We start from the raw sequence: 13,482 nt of genomic DNA on the forward strand, positions 1-13,482 counted from the left end.
AGGACAATTTTAGATATTATTAAAAAGAGGAAGATAAACTGTTTGGGACATTGGATAAGAAGAAACTGTATCATAAGGGACGTTTTCGAGGGTATGGTGGGCGAAGGAGAGAGAGAGGGAGCGGGCGAAGGAGACTACAATTAATGGACAATATCAAAAACAAAGAAATCGTACGTGAAGACGAAGAAGTTAGTCGAAGACCGTGTAGCATGGAAGCTTCTCAGTTGCAGCAAGTGACCTGCCAATAATGACAGAATACCTATGATGATGACTGTTGTCAGACAATCAATCTGTGAGTGGGAGAGAGAACGTCACGTCTCAATTTTACTTACAGCGCCTTCGGACCTCTGTGTATTGTGGACCTTATTTTATCCCCCCCCCCCCCAATATCATTAACCTAATTCGCATACTGCATACAGTACAATATAGGATCGAACTTCAAATTCTAAATTTCGGAGCAAATATTCTGACTACACAAAACTATTTAATAATAAATTTAGAAAACACTCTAAATTAAATAATGAAAATGCGCTTTTTATGTATATTTTCAACGCATATTCCGAATTCATACAAATATATTTAGTCAAATTAACAAAAACTGTTTCTTTAACCTTTTCAATACTAATCTAATTACGAATAATTACAAAGATTCAATTCAATAATCGTAGCTGTTGCTGTATCACCACATGAAGGACGTATGAGCAATTTTTCAATTATGAATTTTGTACATATTTATATATATGTATGCAGTGGCGGATCCAAGGGGAAGGCTATAGGGGCTATAGACCCCCTTGACGCTCAAGTTTACACTGGATAAAATGGGATTCACTCCTGCTTTACACTGGATAGAACAGCAAACTATGGTTTAGCCCCTCCCTTGATCATATCCTGGATCCGCCACTGTATGTATGTATGTAGGGAGATATTACTTTTCTCGAAATTATCAAGATTTCTCGCTTTACTATGATTGCTAGTTTGACAAAAAATTTTAAACGCAATGCAAAATCTTCAAAGAAATCCTATAAGTAATACAGAGAAAACAAGAAAACATTACACAAAATTAAATGTATTATTTTTTCTTCTAAATAAAGTATACATTTTCCTTACCAACCTACTAACTGTAGTTGTCGCGAAGGCATAAATCGTATTTCACTGTATTTTCGAATAAAGCAATTTTTCGAATGATAGAAATGTCAATGCCGTATACATGGATCGGAAAATATGGGGAAATTTCCAGATAATCCCTACCTAGCCTAAAGCAGTAATACGTTAATATTTCCCGCTTTGTACTATACAATGATATTTATGGAAGCTTGAATACAATGATGTATGATTTGTGCCTTTGAAACAATTATAATAGAGCTATGTTAAAAGAAGTATCTGACAGCAGTTACCAAGGTGGACCAATAAGTAACGCATATTTTTTTAACGTTATTATACTGACCTAGGAAGTGAAAATTGAAAGGAAAGCACTGTAGTCGGCAGTTGCTCTATCAGGTGTACTGTACTCCGAACGACAGAATGTGAACTATTGAGCAAAGATGGCGCGTCTAGTTTTGAAGGGCAGAGAGTAGTAGTTTGCCTTTCACACAAAATGACAAAATCCAAATGAAATTCACAGGGAAATGGTATGAGTGTATGGGGAAGACTGTATGGACCATAACAATATTCCCAGGTGGTAAAAACTCTTTGAAAAGGGTGTGTGAACCTTGTAGATTTTGCCACGTGCCAGGCGTCCAGTCACCCGAATCAAGAGAACAGAATGTCACGGCCATTGAAGAAGCAATTCGTAATGACTGGCGAACATTGTCGAATATGTTCAACATTTCATACGGTGCAATGTATGATATCTATGATGTATGATGATAAAATCTGTTGTGCACAGATAGCTATATTTCCAAACGTCTAAGAACAGGGTATTTTCAAACTTGTGCCACGATGGAAGAAATATGTTGAGAGACTTAGCAACAATGTTGAGAAGAAACTTTAATATGAGCCTTTACTTTCTGTATATTCTTGATGTTACTTATTACACTTTCTTCTACATAAATTATTGTGCGTTACAAACTGGTTTGCCCAAGTATTTTGTAAAATATTGAATATGAATTAAGTAATTAAGTAATACCCTGGATTGCTTGAAACTTGCAGGACTCTGTCTGTAGTGTTTGTACAAAACTATCTCTACTTCCACTCTAGCGACCAGGGTAAAGCAGATGGCTACCATACAGTCGAAAAATTTTCTTCTCCAAATTTCCTAGTATCTCCCGACTATAGTATTTCATATCTCTGAGTCAATTACAATCAATGTAACGGTAGAAGTCATGTAATATTCATTCACTTACAAATTTCAAACTATACGTTTTATGGTGTTAGACTCCTCATTACGAAATGAGGTAAATCTTCGTATGGTAAACACAGTGGGATGTACAGTTGATTACAATATGTATCATATGCTATTACCCGGAATATACAAGGTTTAGTATACTAAAACACATTTACCGTAATCATTTGAATATCAGGGCCGTTGATGTGTCGAACATGCAATACATTCCTCTCACATGTCAGTTCTCAAAAAAATAAAATTTACTTAATAGTGCATTAAGGATTGCGAAATCCTGGGGATAGGAGGAGGAGGAGTTTGAGGGAGTTTCCTCATTTAATATTTTTGGAAGAAAATTCTCCCTTTCAATTTATCGGAGGGTGAGTATACAACAGTACGTTGTATCTTATTTTATTAGGGCGTAAGATATTTTAAAATATGTACTAGGCTGATTTTGTAATTCGAAGAAGAAAAAGAAAAAGAAATATATTAATTATAATATCGATATAAAAAAGATATTCATATGTTTTATATGTTTTAAAATAATAGGATTTTGGAATGTCGTTGTCAGGACAACAGATAGATATAAATAAATGGATTTATTCAACGAAGTTGGCTTTTTAATGGCTCAATAATTTATAAGAACCGTTTTAAATTGGTGCCGAAACACCGAGAATAAGTTACATCGTTTAGAAGTAAAGTAAAAACGAGCAACATTGAGCCTGATATTCATTGTACCATCTTAAGAAGTGGCAAGATAATATCTCGAAATATCATGGGTGGTACGGATAGCCAAAATATACATATTGATATAAATTTTCCAGAAAACATAATGGATGTTTTAAAGGGAATATCGGAACAAATTAAGGAACAAGCTCGACGAAGTGAGGATCAATTGGACGAAGTGATTGGCCGATTGAGTTGAATCTGTCAAATTGTACATTCAACGAAAAGACCAAAATGATGTTAGTAGACAATCCGATGATGTTTTCACAGAACGTGATGCAGTGCGTTGGTTTCCATCATCCAAGTGTGATATTGCAAAATTTTGAAAATCCATTGATCGTGCAATACAGTAATAACCTGAACCAAACGAACCTTAATCGAAACCAAATTCGATACAGTCCTGTACAAGATGATGTTAAATTCATGAGTAACGGTAATGTAACCGAACCTAATTACAATAGGAATAGAAACTGTGGTAGGACAGGTTACCGTGAATATTGTAGAAAGAATAGGTACAGACATGACATCTCGCCACCAGTAAAACGAATGAGAACTGAACCTAATTTTACTGGTAAGATAACCGAACCTAACCTTAGTAGTAACAGTAATAGTGATTGTGTAAATCAACCTAATCCTAGTGTAGTACGATTACGTACACCTAAGAAGCATGTAAGCGTTAGATCTAATTCCGTTCGATGGGGACTTCGTAGAAATCTCATAGATGGCGAAAATTCTCAAAGTAAGAAACGAAGAACGGTAAAAGTAAATAACGCACAGTACTGTATTTCTGTTTATGACTTTCAATGCAACTTAAATGAATTCGTTGGTCATGTAACTTAAATTAAAGTTACGGCGTCTGAGAAAACTGTACTCAATTGATTTTTGCTTTATTTCACTTGAAATATCATTATGATTTCGTTCGTTATTCGTATTTTTATGATGTTAAGAAGATGTTAATTATTATGTTATGTTCTGATTATTATTACATTTCAATCTTAATCTATATCTTGTTTAACTACATATTATATCCGATCATCTTATGTTCAAAGAACAACTATATGAACATCACATACATCTTTTTTAAAACCTTCTTCATGATGCCTAAGTAAATAATTATTAAATTGTAACAAGCATTTAATGGACCCCCCCCCCCCAAAAAAAAGGAACTTAAAATTAAATAACTTGTGAATCAAATTTCGAATGTGCCTTATCGTCGTTGAAATGTATAAATAAACGAAGTCAATGATAAAATTTAAAATAAATATGATAATAATATTGTTATAAAATTAAATATGATATATATTTATATGAATTGTAATTTTCAAGTATACGAGGTGCATTCGAAAACTCGAATGATTAACATGTAAAGGTAAACGGTCCAGAATTCTTTTTCTTTTTATTGAGTAAATAAATAAAAAGAGAAGTCCGTCGAGCGCCGTAATATACAACAGTACGTTGTATCTTATTTTATTAGGGCGTAAGATATTTTAAAATATGTACTAGGCTGATTATGTAATTCGAAAAAGAAAAAGAAATATATTAATTATAATATCGATATAAAAAAGATATTCATATGTTTTATATGTTTTAAAATAATAAGATTTTGGAATGTCGTTGTCAGGACAACAGATAGATATAAATAAATGGATTTATTCAACGGAGTTGGCCTTTTAATGGCTCAATAATTTATAAGAACCGTTTTAAATAAAGTGATTTATTGCCAGAGGTCTCAAAATTAATTTCAGTAATCCACATGCAATTAACATGTACGTCATACGTAATTACTGATCGAACTTGTGGTTCGCGATATTGCTAATCTTACACACAGTTTAATAATTATGGATGTTCAAATATTTTAATGGAAATTCTTTTATCTTCCTTCACTTTTGTCTGCCTTCCCCCCCCCCCCCCATCCTTCCCTCAGTACATACACACATAGACACACACAACTACTGTTATGATTTCGCACCTTGATATACTACATTTACAAATCAATTAAATGTTTTAATACTCATAAAAAAATAATAACAACTACGGGGACAGAAAGCCTTCAAAACCTAATTTCAAGCTAAAACAGTTACATATTTCAAAACATTTGATAAAAGTAGTTTAGCTTAAAAAAAACTTACCTTTGATAATAACTTAGTTAAATCTTCAAATAAATTAGGGCAATACAAATCACAGTCATAGTTTAAGTATAATTCCGTCACTAGCCCTGGAATCCTCCATAGTTGAACTATGCAATCTATAATGCAGAAGAAAACACGAGTAGTTACTCTTATTGAACCTAATTATGAAAGTCAATAAGTAAATAAATAGAAAAATAAAGTGTATACAAACACCAGAAAATAAGTTCTTGTAATACAGAAAGGAATATCTACAATGAACAAAACTTTAGCTTCTAATGAATATCAAATAAAATCCAAATTTCTATGCCATCCATTTCTTACAACCTGCTGGAAAAAATCTCCGTTAGAGGATGCTTTACGATGAAAGTATACGACAAATTAAACGGAATGTTACTTTACTACTGTCATACTAAATTACCCCTATAGTGCGAGGGTATATACAGGGTGTTTCAAAACAACACCGTCAACGTCTGGGAGGTGATTCCTGACACCAAAATAAGACAAAAAGTATAGACCAACTTGGGTGCATAAATGCTCCTTTTCGGAGTTATAGACTGCCGAAAACATGAAAAAATGAACTTCAAAGCTTCATAGCTCCAAAACTATGCGGCCTACCGTAGTCGTGAAGACTTCACTTAGGAACTAAAATCAATTCAACGTAAGAACCACACCTGAGATAAACAAAACAGTTTGTATCACTCCGCGTCAAGCACGTGCTACACGGCGTGATTTTTGCTTCAGACAGCTGTTCTTTATCCGTGCGTTCCTCGATCTCAAAAGCAAGGTATATCTCGGTTATAAAGCTAGGATATCAATAAATAATGGAATCAGTGGCGTAGCTAGGATTTGATTTCGGGGAGTCTGGTAGCTAGAAGGTAATTTTGGGGGGTCCGAGGTTTCTCCCCGGAAAATTTTTGAGCGAGAAAATGCGATTTTAGGCTTAATTTTAACAACTTTTTCAAATTTCGGGGAGGGGGGTCCCGGAACCACCCCTGGCTACACTACTGAATGGAATTAAGTAATAGCGGTAAGTAAATGTTATTATCAACTTACAGAAATAAAAGATAAAATAATTATGAATTACTCACTTTAATCTGAGGTTTCTTCTGAATCGCTCAACGCAGTAACTTGCAGGTCTTCATCAGATTCGTTGTTTATGTTAATTAAAAGGCGATCCTCCAAAGTGTCAGAAAGTCCGTCCAGATTCTACATTTTCTCTTCTTCTTTCAGCACATGACGAATATTGGTTTTCCACATATCTGGTGTCACTTGAGTCAAGGCAGTTTCAAGCAGCAGCTGAACGTCACGTAACTTAAATGTGGCATTGTTTCTGGCAAAACCCTTACAAACGCCCACACAGTTTCTATCGGGTTCAAATTGCTGTGGTGGTGGGGGAGAGGGAGTCTCTCAATCATTCTCCCAGTCTGTTTTGCGATGCTGTCTATTACATATAGGTTTTCGTTGTTGAGAGCAATGCTTTGCGCTTTATTCAGTAGTTCCACTTAAACATCGGGCTCTGAGAAAGGCTCTTTCTTTGCTGTTAACCACTCAATTATTTCTTGTTTGGACGTCGTTCGGGCCTTACGCTATGGTCTGATGCATTATCCATTACAATAACACACCCGGGATCAAGTTTAGGCAATATTGTTTCAAACCATTCACGAAAAACGTCACCATTCATGTCATCATGGTAATCATCACCGCGCTTAGATTCAAAGATATGAGCACCACCATCTACAAATCCACTATCACTACCTATATGAACAACTATTAGTCTTTTTCCCTTGCCCGTACGATTTTTTAGGCCGTTGATTTTCCAGACAAAAACGCCTGATTTTTTTTTAGAACATACAATTGTGTCTACCCATACACTGGATGTAGTGTGACCTTCTTTCACCCAGGTCTAAGTAATATATGGTTCTATTTTCCGCTCTGTGATTACGAATATTTCTCATATATCATCGCCGCCATAATCAATGTCTTCCCTATCTAAAATACTCATCTATTGCAATACAAAAACATAGTTATATTTTATTATTGATATTATATTGTGTATATTACTAAAATATTGTATAAAAATTTACAAATAAAAAAAAAAAAGAGTAAATAACATTCACTTTATTTCTCTTGAGAAACTGAAAATCAATATCCAACAACAATGTGTAGAACGTAGTTTGTTTGAAAGTAGGCAACATAGGGTCACTATTTACAGAACTCAAAATTTTGTTTAGTGTAGGTGGTTCATTTCTTAGAAAGAAACCATGCACTTTAATCCGAATAGCACATTTCACAAAGTCATCCGCCTTCACTAATTCTGTTTTCTGTCTGTTTCTCTTTTTAGGCGGTGTTTTCAACAACCCCGTTTCTTTGAACTCTTTACGTACGTTCACAACACTCGACTCACAGACACCAGTATATTCTGCCGTTAATTTCTCTATGTCATTCACTAACACAATAGGATTGTTTTCCAGCAGTTTATTGAACACGTTTAAAATAATTCGTTTTTCCCCGCTCTTCAATGGTTTTCCCTTTGGATGTTTCATAACTTGACACTGAACAGAAGCACTACATGTAGCAGCCATGTTTTCAAATTGTAAGGTGACTGTTGGGGGCGGGACTTGAAATGACTGTTGCAATCTCTGCGTTTCTTAAGGATAGCCATTACACTTTTTTAAAAACGGTTTTTCTTTATTATGGTTGTTAAGAGCAATTCAAAATAAATTAAATTTGTACCGAAACATATTATATAAATGTTTATTCTCTACTACATTTACTATCTACCTCTCTCTCAAGTGTTTAACATTTGTTGCTATAGATACTTATCAGTTTTCATGTTAGCAACACTGTGACGATTGTTTTTTTCTCAATAACAGGAGGTAAAAATCTCAGAATATGGCATATATTTTGTCAGTAATTTGTAGTAGTATATTTTGCTCCGTGAATTAATATTTTTTTTTTTCGTCTCGTCTTACAAATGGGTAAAGTTAATTATACGACTTTAACCAATTACAGATAAGCAATTACTTCAATCACGGAACTATATTTATAACTCCAGCCAACTACATTTCATTGTAGTACGTCATTTGTTTATCCCAGGTGTGTTTCTCACGTTGAATACAGAATAGTATGTGCCCTATCCAAAAATACATGTTCCAGAATCCTACGGTACTCACGAACCAATTCTTATAGAGGGAGTTTGGCTACAGGCATATAATTTGCAGTGCTCTCCAACTACCTCTATAAAAACTGTTTCTGAGGTATCGCAGGATTCTGAAACATGGATATTTGGATAGGGCACATACTAGTTCCTAAGTGAAGTCTTGACCCGACTACGGTAGGTCACATAGTATTGGACCTATAACTCCGAAAGGAAGCATTTGTGCACCCAGGTTGGTCTATACTTTTTATCTTATCTTGGTGTTAGGAATCACCCCCCAAACGTTGTCAGTGTTGTTTAAAATACCTTGTATATAAAACTCTATAATTCAATAAGTATATATTAAATAAGTCCATAATGTAATGAATGTTAGGCAATAATCTACACATTAGTTTCCTTCCTATATCAATACAATGATTGAATGCCAAAGTACTAAAAATAGTTTCACAGAACATGTGTTCATTCAAAAATAACTCCGTCGAATAGACATATTTGAGAAATCAAGGCAAAACAGACTTTTTCTATTGGCAAAACAGACCTTCCCTACTATATTTCTACTATAGGTGAATTTACATTTAATTTGAAATAAGGAATATGTACAACAGGTCTCTGGTTTACTGTGCCGATGTACTAACTCCTTTACATCCAATCCTTCCTTTGAAGCACTGCTCTAAAGAAAGCAGTTGATCTGAAGAGGACAAGATAGTATCGGTACTGCAGAAGCCCCAGACATGAGTTCGATTCCTACCCCAGTCGCAGGTTTTTCTTCTTTCAATTCAATGCGTCACATTTAGTCCCCTCAACTTTATAGTGGAATGAAATTCTTTGTTAATTTAAGTTCAGCGAACTTGCTGATTTAATAAATGTGCAGATATTTGGCATTTTATCTTACCTAAAGCTATTTCTTTATGTTCATAGGTAATCTTTGGTGAATCACTGACAATGATATCGATTAATTTAGTTAAGTATAGCTCTAACTGGAACTTCAGATGAGTCCTCAGGGATTCAAACAACAGGAACAGAACTTGAAGATCAGCTGCAAATATTGACAACCGCTCCGAATTCAATAACTGGAAAGAAAAGTGTGCATATATAAGTAATATTTACAAGATGGAAAGTTGATACAAAGCACATCCCTTGTTCCATGATTAAAACAAAATTAATTAATATTCACTAATATCGGAGCCATGTATATTTACTACTCTCTATGAATTACCTTATTAATACAACACGCTCCGCAGGCAGATTGAATTAGATTGGATTTGTGAGTTTAGTGTCCCGTTTAGCAGCGAGGCTATATCAGACGTGGACCTACACTTTAACGTGGGATTTGAACCACATAAGCTCCGTGGGAATCGAACCCGAGTCTCCCACGCCAAAAGCGCGTACGCTAACCACTCTTCGAAGGCAGAATAAGAACTTGAATCTAATAATAAATAAATAAATAAAAATAAAACAATATCTTCACCTATACCTTTCTACTAAAAGCAGAATTGGTAGAAATTTACTAATACTTCCGGTTGCACCATAGATTTCCAGAGTACAGAAACGGTTTGATTGACTGATTTGAGTTCAGCGTCCCTTTCAGCAGCAAGGCTGTATGAGACGGGCCTACGACTTACCGCAGGATACGAACCACATGAGCTCCCGCTGGGAATCGAACCTGGATTTTCCAAGCCAAAGGCGCGTACCCTAACTGCTTAACCACGAGGGAGCTCACTGCAGAAAAGATAAGAAATAGTTACAAGAAGTTTCCTGCAATAGATTAACCGTCCGTAAGTTCCATCTCCGTCTTTATTCTTAGAGTGCAGTGGTTTCCAGCCAATGGGCCGTGAAGAACGGGAAAGAGGGGTATAAGTTACTGACAGAAATAAACTACGGAAGAAGATAGGTTTGCTTATATCTATAAAATTCAAGTACAACTTAAGGAATACTCAGAAAACAATTCTGGAAATTACTTAATACGAATACAAAGTAAATGTTATTCGAATCAAACCTCTGGGCTTATGGTTAATGGTAATTACGTATCCGATCCAAAACTGTTAGCTAACTTCTGGGCTAAAGTATTTAAGTCTATCAAAAGCGACCTTCTTTACACAATATCGATTTACGGATAGCGGTTGGTAATAAGGTTTCTGCCCAGTTATTGCTGTCAATCAAGTAATAGTGGTCATAAAAGGTCTTAATACCATCTCACCTTGTTATCTTGATAATATTCCTGTATTTATATTGAAAAGAATTAGTTATATCATTGTTCTGGTACTTGCATCTCTGTTTTTGGAGTTTGTTTACCTGTTTGTGCAGATCATTGAAAGACTGTTGCTGCTGTCCCTGTTCCAATAATAAATGGTAAGGATCTAAGTGATTATTGACCACTTTCTCTTTTGAATATTATTCCTGAAGTGTTCGACAAAATAACTTACAGATTTTTGTACAATCGTGTTTACTCTAGTATTTCTATATATCAACATAGTTTTATGAAGAACAGACTAACTGTGACTAATCTGGCCTGTTTTATGGTCGATGTTGTTAAGAATAATGGATAAGTTGATGCAGTGTATTTTGATTTTTCCGATGCTTTTGACAAATTACCTCATGATATTTTGATAATAAAGAAACTAAAATTATATGATCTTTCCATTTTATTTATTGTGTGGTGGTATTTTATTTGTCGTGTAGAAAATTTGTTGTTAGATACAAAAGCTGCGTTTCTGATATCTACAATATTTATTCCGGTGTTCCTCAGGGCTCCATTTTGGGTCTCCTTTTATCTCTTGTTCATCAATTATATTAGCTACAACTTGCAATATAAATTTTTAATATATGCTGATTACTCGAAAATGTAAACCTGTTAAGAAATTCGATGACTGTTTTGTAAGTGAAAATAATATTAACAATGTTTCGTATTGGTCCGAAATTAATGTGTTACAGTTAAATTGTAATAAAACATTTTCACTGATTTCTACGAACAAGATTAGTCCAGTTCATTTTACTTATTTTGTTTAAAAAAGCATTGGTTAAAGTTGTAAATTTCACTAGAGATTTGGGTGTTATCATTATAATAAGCATATAGATAATATTGTCTCAAAGACTTCTAGGAATCGTGATATTCTGAAATGGATGTCAAGAGACTTCAATTATGTGAAAACTCGTCTGATTCTTTATTATGCCAAGTATTATTGCTCTAGTATATGGAATAGAAGTACTAATTATGTGTTAAATAGTTCAGAAATTACTCAAAACTTATTTTTGTCACGGTTACGTCGGAAATTAAGCTTTTGCGGGAAAAACAATAGAAAATGAAGATTGTTATCGAGTATTTTGAAGTTGTCGCAAAGAAAAACTGATTATCCCTGGTTCTTGTCTGTTATTTCCCGACTATATATATATATATATATATATATATATATAGTAAAACTCTGTTTTATATAGATATAGGTAGAGTGTTAATAAAAAGAGTGTTTGGAATTGATTTTTATTATTGGTTTTTATTACCGGTATAAAAGTTTTAGTATAAAAGTATTTTTATAAAATATTGTATAAATTATTTTCTTAGTATATAAGGTTAGTCAAAGGTAGTTTTTGATTGTAAGGTTGTAGATAGGATTTATATAGAGCCCCATAGCAGGCTAAGCAGAGGGGAGTTAGGGATTTAATGCTTTGAAGCAAGCAGAGGAGAGTTAAGTGGCCAATAGAGCCCCGTAGTAGGTTAAGCGGCTGTGGTTAGGATTTTTAGATAGAGCCCCGTAGCAGCCTAAGCTAGGAGATAGGATAGCCGTAGTTTTGCAGCAGACTAGAGGCCTGGGGTTAGGTTACTCCTAATGTTTTGTGGCAAATAGTAGGAGGGATACTAGAAAATTGGTATAGAATTGTTGATGTTTAGCTAATTTATAGGGTTCCTTGGGTGGCGGTGGCGCTGCTGCTCCGTTGTTGTTTTTTGCTTTGTGGGAGGGGCCAGAAGCCTGTTGTTTGTAGATGATTGTAGATTTATTTGGTGTGGATTTTTTTTTTTTTTTGCTAAACCACGTGGTGATGTTTGCAAATACTGGTGTGTAGAATTGTTTATTTATTATATTACGTGGGACATTACAATATATAAGAAACCAAGAAAGTTCTGTCGCTTTTTTACAAACCACTTTCGAACATCGATATGTCACCTAAGACGTACATGGAAGATCAAAAATAGTCCCCATCAGCATTGACGACCTTCTGCCAACGTTCTGAAAGGACATGGATTCCATCGCGTTAGAACTTGGTGGGTCCCGAAGCAAAGAAGGTATCAAGTGCATTTTGCACCTCTACTAGGGATTTGAACTGACGTCATCTAAGATGATTGTCCAAGGAATGGAACAGGTGATAATTGGACTGTGCAATGTCCGGGGAGTATGACGGATGCAAGTGTTTTCTATCCAAAGCGTAGAACGGTGTCCCCCGTCATTCTAGCCACGTGGGATTTAGCGTTGTCCTGTAACAGGAGGACTCCTTTGCGATTCAGAAGTGCTGGCTCTCGAGTTTTGACTTTTTCTTTAACACGGCTCAACTGCTGATAGTACACAGTTGCATTGATGCTCTGACCAGCTGGTAGCAGTTTCCGATGCACGATGCTACGAGCAGTCCACCAAACACACATGAGGACTTTCTTTTGGTGCAGTGCTGGTTTCGGCTGTTTTGGAACCGGTTCATGCGATGCTAACCAATGATGACGGCGCCGAGGAGCTTCGTACAAGATCCATTTCTCATCACATGTCAACATCCTGTCTAGAAATGGCTCCTTCCTCAGACGAGACAGCAGAGAAACACAAGTATCTGCTCACGTTGCCTTCTAGCCCGGAATGAAATCATGTGGCATCCATCGACTCAACTTGTAGTGCTTCCTAAGTTGATGGAGGTGTTGCTTAGTGGTTTCTCCACTCACACTGAATTGTAGTCCCAGTTCCTTACATGTCTGGCCATTGTTCGCCTCAATTGCTGTCTGAAGATCTTCATTTTGTACATGTATTGGTCTTCCGGCACGTGGTGCGTCTTCGAGTGTTTCGTCACCGTCCTTAAACTTCTTAAACCACTGCTGCGTAGCCACGACACCCTCACCAACGGCCTGGCATATCTTCCGCCCAGCTGCAATGGCGTTTGACCCCTTTATTTGAACTCGT

At 35.5% G+C, this 13,482-nt stretch overlaps 1 protein-coding gene across 5 annotated transcripts in view; it reads right to left on the bottom strand.

Moving 5' to 3' along the window:
* Positions 1-13,482, bottom strand: part of garz (Sec7 domain-containing protein garz) — a 170,047-nt gene that overhangs the window by 110,090 nt on the left and 46,475 nt on the right. For all 5 annotated transcript variants that reach the window (XM_081759312.1, XM_081759310.1, XM_081759311.1 and 2 more), the window contains exons 11-12: positions 9,225-9,402; positions 5,176-5,291 (exon numbers count right to left, since the gene is read on the bottom strand). In XM_081759312.1, the coding sequence (XP_081615438.1) occupies positions 5,176-5,291; positions 9,225-9,402 (294 nt within the window). The remainder of the gene's footprint in view (positions 1-5,175; positions 5,292-9,224; positions 9,403-13,482) is intronic.

The sequence above is a fragment of the Thermobia domestica genome, chromosome 5, assembly GCF_964235325.1.
Source record: "Thermobia domestica chromosome 5, izTheDome1.hap1.1, whole genome shotgun sequence".
Taxonomy (NCBI): domain Eukaryota; kingdom Metazoa; phylum Arthropoda; class Insecta; order Zygentoma; family Lepismatidae; genus Thermobia; species Thermobia domestica.